Here is a 17,078-nt window from a genome sequence, read left to right as displayed (position 1 = left end):
AGGCTGAAAAAAATACTTTTTTTTTTTTTTTTTTTCCAAATTGAGTCTCTAAAGACAAAAGAAGGCATGTGCTGAGAGGAAACATGTGTTAGGAAAAACACAGGACTCACAGGAGTCAGAAGCCCTGGGTTCAAGGCCTAATTCTGCCACTAAGATTACCTTTGTGACCTCAAGTCTCTGGACCTCAGTTTCCAAATCTGTAAAGTGGCAGGTTGGACCAAATGGGTTCTTAACAATCTGGAGCTCCATAAAATATGACTGGGGGAGGGAGAGTTGTAGAGTAGTATAGAATCTTGGAGCATATTAATTACTAAAGTTGGAATGCTGATAACTTTCCAAGATTTTCCTTGTCTGTGGCTAGTTAATATACCCTGGATAAAAGGTTCAAGCCTTTCTTGATGGAGGTCAGGCAGCACCAAGCCTACTTTTCTTGATGGGGTGTCAGAGCACCATATGCCCTTACCTAGTTCTGTGTTCTTGGGTCAGACTCACTGTGGTATCAGAGCCAGTGTGATGAGGACATCAACAGAGGAGTCCTTGGAGACTCACATGGATGCCTTTGAGTGGCCACCTATATCCCAACCCTGTTGCTGACTAGAAACCAGGCCATTCACCACCACCACACCTCTACAGAAATCATTTTGGCCTAACTCTGTATCTTTCCAGTGCTTGGTTTCATTTTTCCACCTCACCCAAAAGTAAATTTGTCTTTGCAGTAGGGTGCATGTGAGGGAATGCTGGGAGCCCATTGTGCGTGGCCCCTTTGTGGTTCACGGTCCTGCCAATGGAAACCGTTTTTGGTTTTATGTTTTCACACATAGATGGGAATTGTGTGACTGTGTCAGCTTTTTCAGAGTCAGCTTGTCCTCCCTTCTCTCACTCCCCACTCTTTTTTTTCCAGGCCACTTCCAGTATACTTGGCTGCTTAAAGTCACTGCAGGCGGAATTCTGTCTCACAATTGAAAACAAACCATGAACTATTTTTATGTTGGGAAGCCAAAATAGATACAGGCTGTGGTGTATATCTGGACTTGCCCGAATTCCAGTTAATTCAAAGGTCTTGGCTTTGAGAATTTATATTGTAAGTCATAAGAGAGATAGGGACTACATCAGTTGAACAAATATTTTCTTGCACAGATATATCTAAGGCAGGTACAGGACATGCCAAAAAAAAAAAAAAAGAACTCACTTTCTAGAAGTGTTGTCATATGTAATCACATAATTATGACACGGTATAATGAGAACTATCATCAAGGTATAGATAAAGGGCAGTGAAAATGTAGATTAAGGAGCAAATCATTGTTCATCACTATAGAAAATACCTTATAGATTTGCATATTATTCTTACAGAGTGGCCATGTTAATCTTGCCTGCTTTGTTCTGGCTTTAATTTTTGTGCCAATGAGAAAGTACCTCTGTTATTATAATCATGATTGTTAAAAAAAAATTACCATTGTGCCTTTCTGTGGGGGATATTAGAGCACGTTCATTAGGTTCTCATATTCTTCTTGGGTCCAATGTTACCTTCGTTTTGCAGCCTCGAGAACTAAGTAAGGCTCATAGATTGGGAACTTTTGGGTGTCAGAGTTGCATTCAAACCCCAATTTGCCTTCTGAGTCAGATACATTTCCTACATTATAAAGCCAAAGAACATGTAACATTATCACTTTCTCTACTTACAGGAAGATTGGAGGAGGAGAACTTAAGTTCTGTGCTTCTCTTGTCAGATAGAGTTGTCAGCTGTTTATGGTCAGGAGCTGTGTGGCAACCATTGATTTTTGTAATCCCTAGCACCTAGCAAGTGCTTAATACTGTTCAGATGTTTCATTAACAATCAATTGGTAAAATAGCATGACATAAGTACCTTCAAGTCCAAGTTATTCTACTTTCTGCTTTGTAGACATTAAATCCATGGGTTAATAGGATTGTCTCATCCTGGTATACAGAAAAGACAAATTTAGGGTGCCTTTGCTTGTCCTAAAAACCAAGTTTTAGTGTTACAGCTTTTAGAATTTGTCTAGCAGGCTTTCCGGTCTTCACTGGAAAGCCCGTAAAAAAGCAAAAATAAACAAGTTTCTCCCCTCGTTCTATGGTTTTATAGCCCCACCAGTATTATTTTCCAATCCTTCCAAAAAAGAAACCATAGCAACAAATGTTTGCACTTTCACCACGTGCCAGACTCTGTGGTAGGCGTCATATGCCTGATCTCTGGCTAGCGGCACAGAAACCGTGTGTAGTCAGTGTTACCCCACTGACAGATGAGGAAACGGAAAGTTCAGTGTAGTCAGATAGGATGCTTGAGGTTACACAGTCAGGATCTGAACCAACTGTGACCAGCGCTACAAAGCACTGTGCTTTATTACCTAGCAAGGGGGGCTGACTGATGCCTTCGGGTGAAGAGAACTTGGCCTTAGGCAAACAAGTGAAAAAACATCAGGTCCTGAGGAGTCCCTGAAGGCGCTCCAGAACCACCTCCCTGCACTTTCACACAGGTCACTTATCCTAGGCCTTTGGAGTACTGTGAGTGAGCTGAATGTGGGAACTCAATGGAGATGGAAAGCAGCACTGATATTAAATATAAACATTACTCAATGTAGGGTGTCTATCTCTCTGTACTGTACAAAATACCAAGAGAAGATGTTGACAGTCTTCGTAGTGCTTAAATCTGGAGGGGAAAGTGGAGAATCATTCCCATTTCCCACTCTTGCAGGAACCTGAGTAATGTCTTTCTTCCCTAAGTACAAGTTCTTACACTTTCCTGTGAAACCTGGACTCGGAAAAACAAACCCCAGGTGGATCACGAGGGAAGACCAGTTTGTAAGGTTCTGATAAGTTACATTCAGCAGTTCTCTGTATCTGTCACCATTCTGGACACACACCCATATTTTATCTGTTTATGTTCACAAGTTCACTTTCACTCATAAAATTTAGTATTTTAGGAAGACAGATTTGGAATGGAGAAGAAACTAGAAGAATATTGCTATATTGCAGTCTCTCAGAGTCTAGACTGTGTTGGGGCTCGGAGACCCTAACTAACCTAATTATTGTTTGACTCAGTGGAGACTGAATGGTCCTCTGTTAATTAACTTTGGCCCGATCCCAGAATGATTCGCATGCCACTGGTTTTGATCTAGGTCCTGCACCTCTGGGCTTTTTCCTTTGTTGGTCCAAAGGTCTCTGAGGTTCCTTCCCGCTCTGGTTGTCTTCACAGTCCTGTAATAAAGCCACAGGGAAGCGTGATAAGTGCAGACCCCCTAGTGTGTCCCTGGACTGTGGCCACCCATCCTCACAAGATACCATGGCCATAGCTGCAGGAAGCCATGCCAGGGGAAGACAGCATATTTTGCAGGAACCAACAAGAGGCCAAAGACAGGCAGGTCGACTCAATACCTCAAAGTCAGGAATCAGGTCAAAGTCAAAATCAGGAATATTTAGCAGACCTCCAAAATCCTGGCATGAGCCAGGCTCATGGTGGCAGTCCAATGCCTATAATTGATTAAACAGACCAACAGCTGATGTTGGTCTAAACCAGGTGGTGGCTCTGTTTTGACTGGTGGTTCATTTGCAAACCTGACACAGAGGGAGCAAGGTGTCTTGAAACTGAAATGTGAAATGGCCTTTTGGGAACTCAGATCAGTGTGGTTAAGCAGCCTTATGCATATTTCAGCAAGGAATTAGTGCAACAGATTGATGTCTCTGATGTAGGGCTCAGCACTGTTTTTCTCCCCAAATACGCAGAGCAAGCAGCAGCACCCACCGGTCATTGTGTGCCCACCATCCCACCTTGAGGCTTCCAGAGCCTGCCAGAGAGGCTGCTTCCTGCAGAGAAAGCAGAGGCCCCACAGAATGGTGCCTGAACCCCCATTCCCAGATTGCTGACTTGTGCAAATGGGGGCTAGCATAGATCTGTGCATCCTTCCAGAGCTGAAGCATAGAGGGCCTTCAGCTGCTGAGGCCCGCAGGTGCCTGGCCTAGGGAAGCCAGCACTAAAAAGATGTTTCCTCTTTCTGCAAGGTGGAAGGAGCCCACAGGTATTTGCGCCCTTTTTACAGAGGCTCTCCAGGATAGGACATGTGGAAATAAAGAGATTTCTGTAAACAAGGGAGTCTGTCCTTCTTCTGGATTACGCTGCTAACAGAACACGTGGAGCTTATTCCTTCTGAATTTCTGGTTTTGAAGGTGTCTGCATTTGTTTTAGAGTAAACAGGTGGCCTGAGGGTATTTTAAAACATCTAGGCTATGAGACCGGACCTGGCTATCATCCCTGAGTCTAGATGAGAGTATCATGTCATCAGAGTCATTTAAAATGGACTGACAGATTGGCCCATGCTTGCTGGGCCCTCTCATTTAATTCTAGTTAGACCGCAAAGCAGCGTGGTTCCTACCTATTACACAAAGCCTTGGCTCTGACCGCTGTTCTCAAAGTGTGGTCCCCAGACCATCAGCATTACCTGGGAACTTAACTGGAAATGCAAATTATCTGACCCAGACTTACTGAATTAGAACCTTAGGACAGGGGCTGTGATCTGTATTTCAATGAACCCTGCCTGGGAGTCTGACACATTGTGGCATTTGCTGAACCTCAAGGCTGCGATCTCAGTGACAAGCGTGAGGTTTTGAGATCTACTTCTTAACTAGACAGGAGGTCCTGAGCCCTTGCTGGGTTAGGGAGGCATGGAGCTTTCCTAAAGGACAGGGAAGGTGTATGACAGGCATAGGGCCCTAGGTTTTGGTAGATGTAAGCAACACTGGGGGTTGGGGAGAGAGGGAGGGAGCCAGAGAGGCAGGGTCACAATGAAGAGTGATTGAAGACCTGGAAATCTTTATCTAAACTGCTTAATAAGTAACACCTGGGTGAAGTATACATGGGCTCTTTCTATGCTGTTCTTGTGACTTCCTGTGAAGCTATAATTATTTCCAAACAAAAAGTAAAATCATAACAACACCTAAGAGCTGCTGGAGTTTTAAAGTGCTGACCTATTTTGTTCATATTTAAGTTGGAGAAGAAAAATAATTAGCCTTTCCCTGAGTAACTCTTATAACTATGTGTAGTATAAATCAAATTTTCTTTGAAATCCTTTTTAGAAACAAAAGGTCTGTGAAGTTGATGGAACCTCTGTGTCTTGCCATACCTGTGTAGGCATATTCTGCTTTTGGGGGTAGGTGTTTTCTAGGGATATATGGGAGCAAGATAGCTTGCATTTCCGGAGAATAAGACTGTGTTTTGAATAGAAGGTTCTTAACTTCACCAGGTTGGATGTTGAGACAGATCCTGCTCCTTTGGATAGGGAAGAGAGAAGCCTCAGCTCCTTTTTAGCTGTGGCATGAAGACCGCCCCCTGCTGAGTGGACATGTGCATGCATCTGCTTCACACAAATCCTCTTCCCCTCTACCCCTGTTCCTCTTTGAAACATCTCTAAGTGCTTGGTTGGAGGCAGAATGAGACCGTGCATGTTTAAAGACCAAGCTGGCAGGAAAGCAGATTCTTTAAAGGAACTGTTGTTCTCTCTATTGGGGGAGGAAGAAAATTTAGCCAGATCTTTGGCCACTTATCAAGTGCAGTAGCTCCACAGGAGATTTGAGTAAGAAAGCCCAGCCTGTCCTCTGGGGAAGGAATTGCAAGCAAATGCCAAGAGTAACTCTACTTTCAATGAAAGTCAGAAGATCACAAAATCCAGAAGCACAGATGACCCTCTGGAAACATTGCATTTGTGCTGTCTAGAGGGAGCATGAGGTATGAGAAGCTGAGAGAGAGGAGCTATGGGAAACACACATTGCACCTTCCATTTAATTATGAGCTGAAGGACCATTTTCAGATCTCATGATACATACATGTCTCGTGTGTTGGAATAGTTATCCCAACTCAGACATTGAGTATGGAGTTGTGTGAATTTATTTTTTCGCTAGTCAACGGAGATAGAGAAAAGATTGCTGTAAATTTCTGGGGCAGGTGGCAAGCTGGTTTACGGAATGCAAGGCGATGAGAACCTCTGGCTTACGGAAAGTAGCATGAATTAATAATCATTTAATTGGTTCCTCCATTATGTTGCTGGTTTGGGAGATGGAAGTTTAGATGGAGGGGCTGTCAGTGATACTTTTTAGCTAAGAGTCTGATAGTTGAGAGGTGGGGGTGGTGGCTGCCTTTGGATGCTCCACAAGGTTCAAATGTCAGGCGGCATCCCAGGCCCTCAGTGGGCTCACCTCGGGACCCCAGAAAGGAAGAGGATCAGCACTTTGGTGATTACCACCTCCAAGAGTCACTCTACCATGAAGAGATGCAAAAGAAACTTCCCAGTAACGTGGACACCTCAGTGCCTGCCCAGGATCTCACCAAGGGAGGGAGGCTGCTGGCCAGAGGGTTACTGGTCTGCATCATAGGATGCCCACCATGCCAATAGCTCACTGGTGTGTTGAGTGATGAGAAGATGAATTTTGCTCAGGAAACACAGAAACTAATTCTGCCAGTATGTTGGTTTTCTTGGAGGGCAAGTGGATATCTTGAAAATGAGGGACCTTAAGGTTCCATATTTACTTCACTTGCAATTTTTCTTCAGGTTTATCTTTGATGAAGCAGCAGCTCCACACCTTACTTGGCTTCAGAGTTGTATAGAGTTACTAGATGAGAAATGAAGCCTGTGTTGGCATTAAGTCCACTGGGATTGCAAGGACAACTCTTACGTTTTCCGTGGCCAGAATTTCAGTGATTCGGATGTCGAATTTGTTAGCAAAGATTGGGATCACATGAGAATTTGTTCTAGCAAGAATGGTTTTATCAGGTAAAGTTATAAGGGACTGTGAATGTTGAAAGGCTGTGCTTCTACCGTCTTTGGCCACTTTATAAGCTTTCTAAGTGATACTGTTCCTTAAAGTAAGTCACTTTCTACATGAAGTTTTGCTAGCCATATTTTAATTATTCTATATGCTTATGATATAATAAAACCATTTCTTGCAAATTTCAAACAAAACTTTGCATGAATGCTTATCAGCTCTCTTCCCTATTCCCTCTAACTAGCTTGAGTAGAGGGGTAACTTTTGAAGTAATTATTTTTAGAGGTTAAATACTTCTAAAACAAATATGATAAAATCAAAGGATATCTGGAAGTTGGTGTCTCCATGCATAAATGATTTTCCCCCTAAGGGAGCCATGTATTGACAACTGTGCTTCCCTTTGAAATGAAATACTTTTGCCTAGAATGCAGAGGAGCCCAAGAGGATAAAATAGACAATCATGAACAGGTTTGTCTCTCTCAGTATTTGTCTTTGTGAGTTTTAGTTGGCCAACTCATCACAGTATGAGGAGAAGTGGTGACTGCTGGCCCAGAAAGCTGACTTTTGAATTTCTGAACTCCATAACAGGGACATGCTAGTCTTTCCTGTGCCTCATCAGCGCGCATTGGGTAGGGCCACCGTCACACTAACAAGCAGAGCAAGTGCTTTCTCACTCCCTAGAAAGTCTGTGTGGCGTAGAATCCATAGCGAGCACATCTGGTTAAGTTTGAGTAGGAGTTTGACCCAGGATTTCGTTGTCACAATATCCCATTTTCCTAGCTTTATAGAGTTTGTCATCTATAGTGCATTCAGTCGCATGATTCCTTACCACATTTTTATCCCCTTTGAAATCCCAGGAGCCCAACATGTTGCCTGTGGAAGATTCTCTGAGATTTAACACATATTTTCATATTTTATAGCTGCCAAAATGAGAGAAATTGCTTTTACCAGCAAAGTAAAAAATATCATCTGATGTTTTGCACAGTATAGAGCCAATACCAACTTTTTCATGGACGGTTGAACTTAACTGATAACTATAATATTAAAAATGAAATGACTGTGAAAAACTTATAAAGTAGTCCTTGATGTCATCACCTAAAGACAATGATCATTCTAGTCTTTTTTTCTAATACCTGCTTTTTACATAGCTGTAACATGAGATAGTACACATTTTATCTTCTTTTCTGATTTGCATTCTCAATGATTTTTCCATATTGCTTCATAGCAGTCAGTGTTAATGTCTTCTAATACTCAGTAGAATGGCTGTACCATTGTTTACTTACACCATGCCCTATTGTAAGATATCTAGATTGTTTCCAAATCATTTTGTCATTATTGTACAAACCAGTACAGTTACTAACGCTTCAAGTTGTTTGTTTTTTTGTTGCCAGTATAAACCAAACGTTCCAGGCAGCAATTGTCTGAACTATGTCTTGTCTCTGGAGTGCATGTATTTCCATTTCACTTATGTGACATCATAGCAGGCTTAAAGAGACCAGTAATTGATTTTTAAGAGTGTTTTGTATATTGTGACATGTCTTCTGGACTTTAAGTTTAGAAAAGCCTTCAAAGTGGGAAACTACAGTACTTTCTCTCTTGGTATTCATCAACTTCATTTACTTACGCCTATGATGTATGCTAGTGACAGAACTGACGTAGAAATTGATTCTGAGACTCTGGCCCTTTTGAAGTGGTTCAGAGAGAAGAAACTTGAGAGAACTTCTGACTGTGGCCTGTGATAAACTCTCATCTAGCATGTTGATGGAGAACTTGCAAAACTTTTTTTTTCTTTTTTTTTTTTTGAGACAGTCTTATTCTGTCACCCAGGCTGGAGTGCAGTGGCACAATCATGGCTCACCATAGCCTCAACCTCCCAGGCTCAGGTGATACTCCCACCTCAGTCTCCTGAGTAGCTAGGACTACAGGCACCCACCACCACACCTGGCTAATTTTTGTAGAGATGGAGTTTCACCATGTTGCCCAGGCTGGTCTTGAACTCCTTGGGCTCAAGTAATCTGCCCACCTCAGCCTCCCAAAGTGCTAGGATTACAGGCGTGAGCCACAGCACCTGACCAGAACTTGCACAACTGTTTGCCCGTCTACAGAAATGTTGTAACGACTTTGGTACCATGGCATGATAGGGATTGACATTTTAATGTCTAAGGTCAATTAAGGGAGGGGCATGGGTCAGCCATAGTTAACTCTTACGAGCCATTCCCACATCACTCACGGAAACACAATGAGATTGTAACTGGATGTTTATAGAATCTGTTATAAGAATGGCATTGCTTTATCTTTAGAGAAGGGGCCAGTGAGCTGCAGGTGGCTAATGTCCACTTCTAGACAGATTTGATCTAATAAAGATGAAGATTGTCCTAGATAGAAAGGAGATGAACCTGAAGTTTGTGCACCAGTGGATGCAGCATTTCATGTTAAAGCAGGGCTGTTGTATTACTGGGAAGAAAGAGAAATGAGTGAGCAAGTGGTGATTTTATTTTTTAAAACACTTTATAATGGGTCCTTAGCTCAAGCTCACAAAATAAGCTTTAGAATTCCAGAGCAGTTTGAGTTTAAAAAAAAAAAAAAAAGAAGAAGTTCCCCTCTCCATGCAGGGGGAAAGAATAGTGGCTTCTGAAACCAGAATTCTCACCTCTGCAACCTCACCACAATTCATCATGTGTTCAGCATTCAAGGAAGAGGATGGACTCTTTGGTCCTATGAGGAAACTAATGCTGCACTGGGTTACTGTGTTTGCTTTTCAGCTCTGGGAGAGAGATGAGTTGGGTGGTCTCAGCCTCGGTGACCATTCATCCACACTATTGAGCAAGTGCACAATTGACTCATTCCATAGTAGGGGGGCAGGTAGATTGAGGGCATTTACAAGGCAGTCACAGTCCTGTAAAACAGGTGTTGTTTTTAGTCAGGCAGAGTAACAAAAAGATGGGGATGGGTGTATGGAATAGAATCTATGTCTTAGTTTGCCTCTACTGGAAGGAGGAGCAGACAGCAGCTTTTTCCTAACTATATATACCCTGAACATAACCTAATGCCTACTGATTGGGGTTCACAGTAGAGAAGGTAAAGAAATGGCTGTGACGAATAAACACTGAAAGTATTACTTGATGCGCTCACCCACGCCATGTTGAGAATACATTTGAAGAGTTAATATGTAGAAGATAACCACCAAGCAAAAACCAAAATGATGGAGAATAAGGAAGTTTATGGGCGCAAGGGAACTTAAGTTCCTGAAAACATTAATTAGACTCCAAATGTAGACGTGTTCAGGAGCAGCCCATCGCACTGCAAGGTCTAAAACCTGCCAACGCAACGTTCCGTAGGATCAGGTCTGAGCGGGGCCAGGAGATGGGAAGTGGGCCATGGGGGAACTGGTGTAGAATGTTACAGCACCTAGTTAATCGGCAGCCAGTCCATCACATTAAACATCCAGCCGTCATGTATTACCTTTCAAGTGAAAATGAATAACTCCCATTAAGAGCAAAATGGGTTTGAAGTCGATTCGAGACAGATTAAAGTACTGTTATGAATGTGTGTGTTGGGAGGAGGAGGATCTGTGTGTAATATGCTTGTCCTTGTACTTTTTAAATAATAGATGCCCTACAAACTTATGTAGACCAGGTTACCAAGATACTGGGGTTAAAGGTCACAATATGTGCATTCTGGGAAGAGCATCAACTTCCTGGAATATATTTCCTGCATCTGGCAAATTTTTCTTTTCAAAATTATATTGTAGCCTTATGATTTTAATGAATACAATTGATTTTCTAAAATTGTTTATTAAAGTAATGACAGCATCTTGGTGTCCACATCAGAACAAATTTCAAACCCAAGCATAAATGGAAATACATGACAGATAACTAGACAGGGTAAAAAAGAAAGCAGTTTAACAGGGAATAAAAATTGGGCTTTCTAATTCAGTGACCTGAATGCTGAGTCACATTATTTTTTCATGAGGGCAGTGGGTATGTATATTTTCTCACTACGACTTTTATTCTTACTGCTTTAAGCAAAGTTCTGAAAAATGGAGTCCCACATTCAAAACAAATGAAAGAGCCAACACTCAGATATTGACCAGGTTATGGAACAATCAGATCCAACCACACTGTGTTTAAACTGGAGGAGCCTTGCTTATCCTGGATAAACCCTCAGCCTGGCTGTTTTCTTATCAAAGTGTTTGCCTCTACCAGAAGGAGGAGCAGATAGCAGGTTTTTCCTAACTATAAACCTTGATCCTAACCTAATGCTTACTGATCAGGGTTAACAATAGAGAAGGTAAAGAAATGTTTCCTTTCCAACCTTCAGAGAACTCCTTCCACCAGCACTTCTGTACATGCTGTGTGCTACTCAATCCTCATGGGCTGCTCCTCTTTAATTAGTGTTTGGTTTTTTGGTGGTATAGGCAAGAGGGGCGTGGAGGCATGGTTTGGGCAAGCTGATAGGAAACTTTCCCTATTCCCACCCACTCTGAATAAACTCTTGGGTCTGGAGCATTGGCTAGATTATATCCTGGATTGAGGCCCTGCCTAGTTCCACTCCTCAATTATATTCTTCCCCAAAAGCAAACTGCTGAATCCAAACTTGATTTTTTTCCCCCACATATTTGGTGTGCTGATACTCATGTGAACCTTTCTCAAATCACATTTTTCATGTTGCTGGTGCTGTACCATGTTGTGATTCCAAGAGGAGGGACAATAGAGTTCAGAGCACATCTCTTCTTAGATTTCTGAAGCACAGCATGTCTGGTACTGAGGTTGGCAAAGCAGCTGGTGAGACTTTCCCACCCACCCTCAGCCCTACTGCCCCGCACAAGCCAGCAGATTGTGTCTAGATTGGGGGAGGTTAGAACAGACTGAATTTAGCTTAATCCAACTCCAGAGCCTTTTATTCCATTTCTTTGCCTTCTTTTCCTAATGTTCAGTTGTTAAAGTAGTGACAGAAATTCATGGGGGAGAAAGAAACACTTGCTTCTTTTCCAACATGCTTGATAAATCAGTCCGGATGTTCATCCTTCTTGAATTGTGGTGTTTTAAGAAAATCCTGTGCTATAAATGAATGTTGATTTTCACCCAACACAAACCCTCTGGGAGCTGGCCTGGTCTGGCTGCTGTATTGCATCTTCTACTTTCTCTTCTAGCATCGTCCAGCCAAGCAGAGAAGGAGCTGACAGATTCTCCTGCAACCTCCAAACGCATCTCCTTCCCAGGTAGCTCAGAGTCTCCCCTCTCTTCGAAGCGACCAAAAACAGCTGAGGAGACCAAACCGGAGCAGGTGAGGCTGGAAGGGACTCTGCTGGTGGGGAGGTGAGGTGTTTTAGACATTGGTAGGGAACAAACTTTTGGGTGGGCGGACTTGGGGGCATACACAGTTGCTCAAAGCAGTGGGTGTGTTCCCCACAGATGTACCAGTGTCCCTACTGCAAGTACAGTAATGCCGACGTCAACCGGCTCCGGGTGCATGCCATGACGCAGCACTCAGTGCAACCCATGCTTCGCTGCCCCCTGTGCCAGGACATGCTCAACAACAAGATCCACCTCCAGCTGCACCTGACCCACCTCCACAGCGTGGCACCTGACTGTGTGGAGAAGCTCATTATGACGGTAAGGCAGCCAGAAGCAGCACCCTATGGTCTTTCTCCAGGGTCAAAGGTGACGCAGTAACATGGGCAAGATACTGTGTTATTGGACGAGAAAGCCAGTGTAGAGTTGGAAACGTCAGAAAACAGTCCTCATTCTGTGACCTTTGTTGTACTGTCCCTGCCTTAGACTTGGCATGACCATAGCCCAAAGTGCTGAACATGTTTCTCAACCTCCCTTATCATCCTCTCTCCCCTCAGGGGACAGAGGTATGGATTAGCTAACCATTTATGTGAAGAAATCATTATTCAAATTCTTTAAACCTTTACTGAGCAGGTCATGGACTAGATTGCTCTTACCTTCATTGTGTCTCATTTCATCCTCATAACAAATTCTGTTTTTGTTTTTGTTTTAAAAGGGAGCCAGGCACACTAGCTCACACCGCTAACCCCAGTTCTTTGGGAGGCCATGGTGGGGGGACTGCTTGAGGCCAGGAGTTTGAGACCAGCCTAGGTAACATAATGAGACCCCCGTCTCTACAAAACATATTTTAAAATTAGCCAGGCATGGTGGTGCATGCACCTGTAATCCTAGCTACTTGGGAGGCTGAGTTGGGAGGATCACTTGAGCCCAGGAGTTTGAGGTTGCAGTGAGCTATGATCAGGCCACTGTGCTCCAGCCTGGGTAACAGAGGGAGACTCTCTCTCTTTAAAAAAGGAAAAAAAAATTTTTGGCACATTCCCATCAGCAGATAAGGAAGCTGAGGCTCAAAGATGTTAATTGACTTGATGCCATTTGTAAGGAGCAGAGATGAGATTTGAACCTGCAATTTCCAACTCTAGGGGTAGCCCTGTAATGGAGGAGTTTCTCAGTGGATACTTTGATTTTCAAAGCAAGAAAATGTTGAGATGGATTTGCTGATTCGTGAATGTGGGTTTTGCATTTGAACATGATATTGCTACAACTGCAGATTTTGAAAGCATGCCCCTGAGTGACCACTATAAACATGGCCTAATTAGTGTAAAGATGTAAATCTAACTGTAATATGAAAACTTTTCAAAATAGTGCCGGTGATGGTGATGTCCTACTTTTGACTATGCTGGTGCTGTTATGAAAGTCATTTCCTGGCCAGGCGTGGGGGCTCACGCTTGTAATCCCAACACTTTGGGAGGCTGAGGCAGGCGCATCACCTGAGGTCAGGAGTTTGAGACCAGCCTGGCCAACATGGCGAAACCCTGTCTCTGCTAAAAATACAAAAATTAGCCAGGCATGGTGGCAGGTGCCTGAAATCCCAGCTACTAAGGAGGCTGAGGCAGGAGAATCAATTGAACCCGGGAGGCAGAGGTTGCAGTGAGCTGACATTGCACCACTGCACTCTAGCCTGGGCGACAGAGCGGGACTCCGTCTCAAACAAACAAACAAACAAAAAACATCAAAGCCCTTTCCTGATCATTAGAGGAAAAACCACCAAAAAGAACTATTCTCACCTCTTCCTTAGCATTATTTTAGCAGTGGAGTAATAAGAAGTTAATTTGATTGCCGTTTCATGTGAAGATACCCAGAGAGGTAGTCTGTTCACAACTGCACATTATAATGTGCAGGTCACAGACATGTCACTTCTAGGCATTTCCTATTCCATTTGGTTCTGCAAAAATTAATGAATAATGTTGTAAGTGATGTTTAGTCGTGAAGAACATATAATCGATGATGCATCAAGAGAACCTTAGCAGCCAATGGGAAGCTCAAAGGTGACCTAGCATGAGTTGCCTTTCAGAGGTCTTTCAAGTATAAATTAACTTTCTGTGGGTATTTTCAAATCAGCTGATGAACATTGTGTAAAGATTCTGTGTAAGTGATAACCTCCTTCTGTGGACCCGTGGGTTTCTGTGTTACTGGTTTCCTCAGCTTTCTCATCAGCCTTGGAAGTAACAGGCCTCATTGTACTTCCCAGTTGATGGACTAGAACCATGGGAGCCTGAAGGAACAGAAAGAGATGTGGGGAGGGAAGCATTGTCAATTCTGACCTACATTTTTCTTTTACTTAGGTGATTGTTTTTGCTATTTTAATATAAATCTAGTCTAGGGACTGAGCCTATAGTAATCTGCACGACTGGTTTACATTAGACAGTAAAAACTTCATTTATATATCTCTAGGGACTAGAGTATAACTTATATTTCAAATATTCATTGTCATATTTTCATAACAGCAATAGCAAGGTAAATTTCAAGTGGCAAGTGTGGTGGTCATTGTGAATCTTCATTTACCAACAGAGTCTTCAAGGGCAGGATATTACTTCTGTGTTTGCTTAGGTAGCAATCCCTAAGATATTTCTGGAAGTTACCCATTAACTAGCACCTTTGGAAGCAGTGATCCTTAACCTTTATGGAGACTCTCATGAAAGCTATACAACAGCCATACTGGATTATTCTTTGCACACCAATGTTTGATAACCACTGTTACCCTCCATCAAGTATTTTGCAAATATAAAATTGTATGTACAATGCCAGGGAGCATAAGGATATATCCATGGGACTGGCCAATAAAAACTGTTCTAGAACCCCTGACAATGTAATTATGTAGGAGACACTGCTCCCTAAAGCACTGCTGTGCTTGGTACCTTGTATAGAAACCCCTATGTGCCTAATCTTTCCATAGCAGACCATGGAAATGTTTTCTAGACATTTCTGAGAAGTATGCAGGTTGTGGGAAATGCACTGGTAATAGGAAGTCAATTTGTTAGCAACAAGAGAAAGTTAATGGATTCAGGAATAAAGTTGAAAGTTATGAGAAATATAATCATGTAAGTATTTTACTTTTTCCCGAAAGATGTATATGCAAGGATGAGTTTTCTCTTTGCATGGGAAGATGGAGGTATGGCATGGCTGTCAGTATCGAACTGGTCTGTCCAGTCATGGGGATAGTTTGCATTGAGCCAAACTATGCATTTCTATCTCAGTCCTTTAGTTCAGCAGGAAAAAAATGAGCAACCAGGGTTGTTAGAAGGAATTTGTGGGCCTACCACAAGGTGAACCCGAGATCCTGTTTGAGGACTGGAATACTGATGATCTTGGTCTCTGCCCTGATGAATCAAAGCAGATGCCAGTGTCTTTCCTCTGAAAAATTTGGTATAAAAATGGAATTTGCAATTGTTTTAAAAACTAAGTGATTATAATGAACCTATGGTTAAAATCATGTCACGGGAGGGTATCTTACTGTCATTTTGTTAGAAAATTGGCCCTGGGAAAGTATTGGTTAGGCTCTCTAACGATATATCTGTTTGTTCATGGCCAACTACAGCAGGAAACTGAAAACAGCATGATGAAAAATGCCCCTCTAATCAGGGCTCCATTTTCTAAACCATATCGTTAAGGAATGGCCAGTTCTACGGTCATTCATCCTCCAGGAGAAGAAAGTTATGTCTGCTTTGTCCCTGAGTGGCCAGGATGAATAGCAGCAAGAGGAGTGAATCTTCTTTCTTTCCAAATGGGTTGACTGAGTTAGTTGCCGTTGGCTGCAGAATAGGAAAAGCTTGCAAAATCTCCCAAACAGATGATTCCTGGCAGACATGGGGTGTGTCCGGGCTATTTACAGCTATAAATTCTGGTAAATATATTTTGCTGTCTGGATCCAAAGTCTCAGGATTTAGCTTGAGTTCGGTTCAGTCCCACTAAAAGTAAATTCCACCCTGATAAATGGAAACAGATTACTTTCTACACGTCTTTCCGTTCAGTTGTAAATGGAGTGCGTTTTGAGGAGGCTTCATTTAATAATACCTTATCAGACAGCTTTCAGGAACCTGCAGTGTCTAATATGTCTGTTGCTATGGTAACAGCTGCTTGCTTATGCTCTGCATTTCATATCTATGTCTTCCATGGGCCCCCTTCTTCTTACTGATGAGGGGGCTTGAGAAATATTCTCCACTAGGAACAATTGCAGTGCTGGCCCTCCACTATGCAGACCGCACCCACAGCACTTCATTCTTCTTGGCCTATTGGAAACAGAGCTGCAAAGAGTGTCTCTGCACACGTCATATGAAAAGGAAATCTATAAAGCTTAAGGGAGATGAGACAAGGGCCCCTCCACAACTGGCTGGGCAGCCCGCCCCTAATGTCAGTTTCACGTAAGAACTCTCACCTATTTACAAAGAAGCTTGAGATTTCAAATTGGTGAAAGAGATGTAGGAGCTGCTGCTCAGTGCCCTTATTTTCCTATTCTTTCAGGAAAGGAGGGTGGAAGGCATGGGGCCCATGTTTCTGGCCCCTGGATGAGAATAGGAAAGACCACCTACCATGCATTTCAATACTCTTAAATTATTCTAATTGATCACTATCTTTCTAAGTGACAGGACATACCACTGGGATCCTGAAGCACTGATATGGGGAAATTCTCTTTGTTCTTTCATCATTTAACAAAATATGACCTCACAGTGGAGATGGGATTGGCTCCTGGGCAGCTTAGGAACATATTCTCTAGCCCTTTGTCTTCGCTCCCTTTGGTAGTTCTTAATTATTCTGTATTTTTTTACCTGCACAGATTTCCCTTCCATGCTCCTGGCCCTGTGTTGCCTGCACTTTTCTCTGTATCTCTTTTGAGACCAATAGTTTGTAACCTTGTGATTTTTTTTCCATCAGTGTCTGTGACTCTCTATGCCTCATGTGTGCCTGTGTGTCTGTGAGTCTCTGGGACAGGCTGGTCATCTGGGGCTCTAGGGCGGCCAC

At 42.8% G+C, this 17,078-nt stretch overlaps 1 protein-coding gene and 1 non-coding gene across 3 annotated transcripts in view; both read left to right on the top strand.

Annotated features, from left to right (window-relative positions):
* Positions 1-17,078, top strand: part of ZFHX3 (zinc finger homeobox 3) — a 264,904-nt gene that overhangs the window by 223,846 nt on the left and 23,980 nt on the right. For both annotated transcript variants that reach the window (XM_009196784.4, XM_017953504.3), the window contains exons 6-7: positions 11,921-12,054; positions 12,183-12,383. In XM_009196784.4, the coding sequence (XP_009195048.2) occupies positions 11,921-12,054; positions 12,183-12,383 (335 nt within the window). The remainder of the gene's footprint in view (positions 1-11,920; positions 12,055-12,182; positions 12,384-17,078) is intronic.
* LOC116271350 lies at positions 1,993-2,052 on the top strand. Its single transcript, XR_004179914.1, has one exon. It is a non-coding gene; the product is annotated as a U7 small nuclear RNA (small nuclear RNA).

The sequence above is a fragment of the Papio anubis genome, chromosome 18 (genome assembly GCF_008728515.1).
Source record: "Papio anubis isolate 15944 chromosome 18, Panubis1.0, whole genome shotgun sequence".
In the NCBI taxonomy this organism is placed as follows: domain Eukaryota; kingdom Metazoa; phylum Chordata; class Mammalia; order Primates; family Cercopithecidae; genus Papio; species Papio anubis.
Note: the sequence above shows the minus strand (reverse complement) of the source record. Positions and strands in the feature narration are given on the sequence as shown.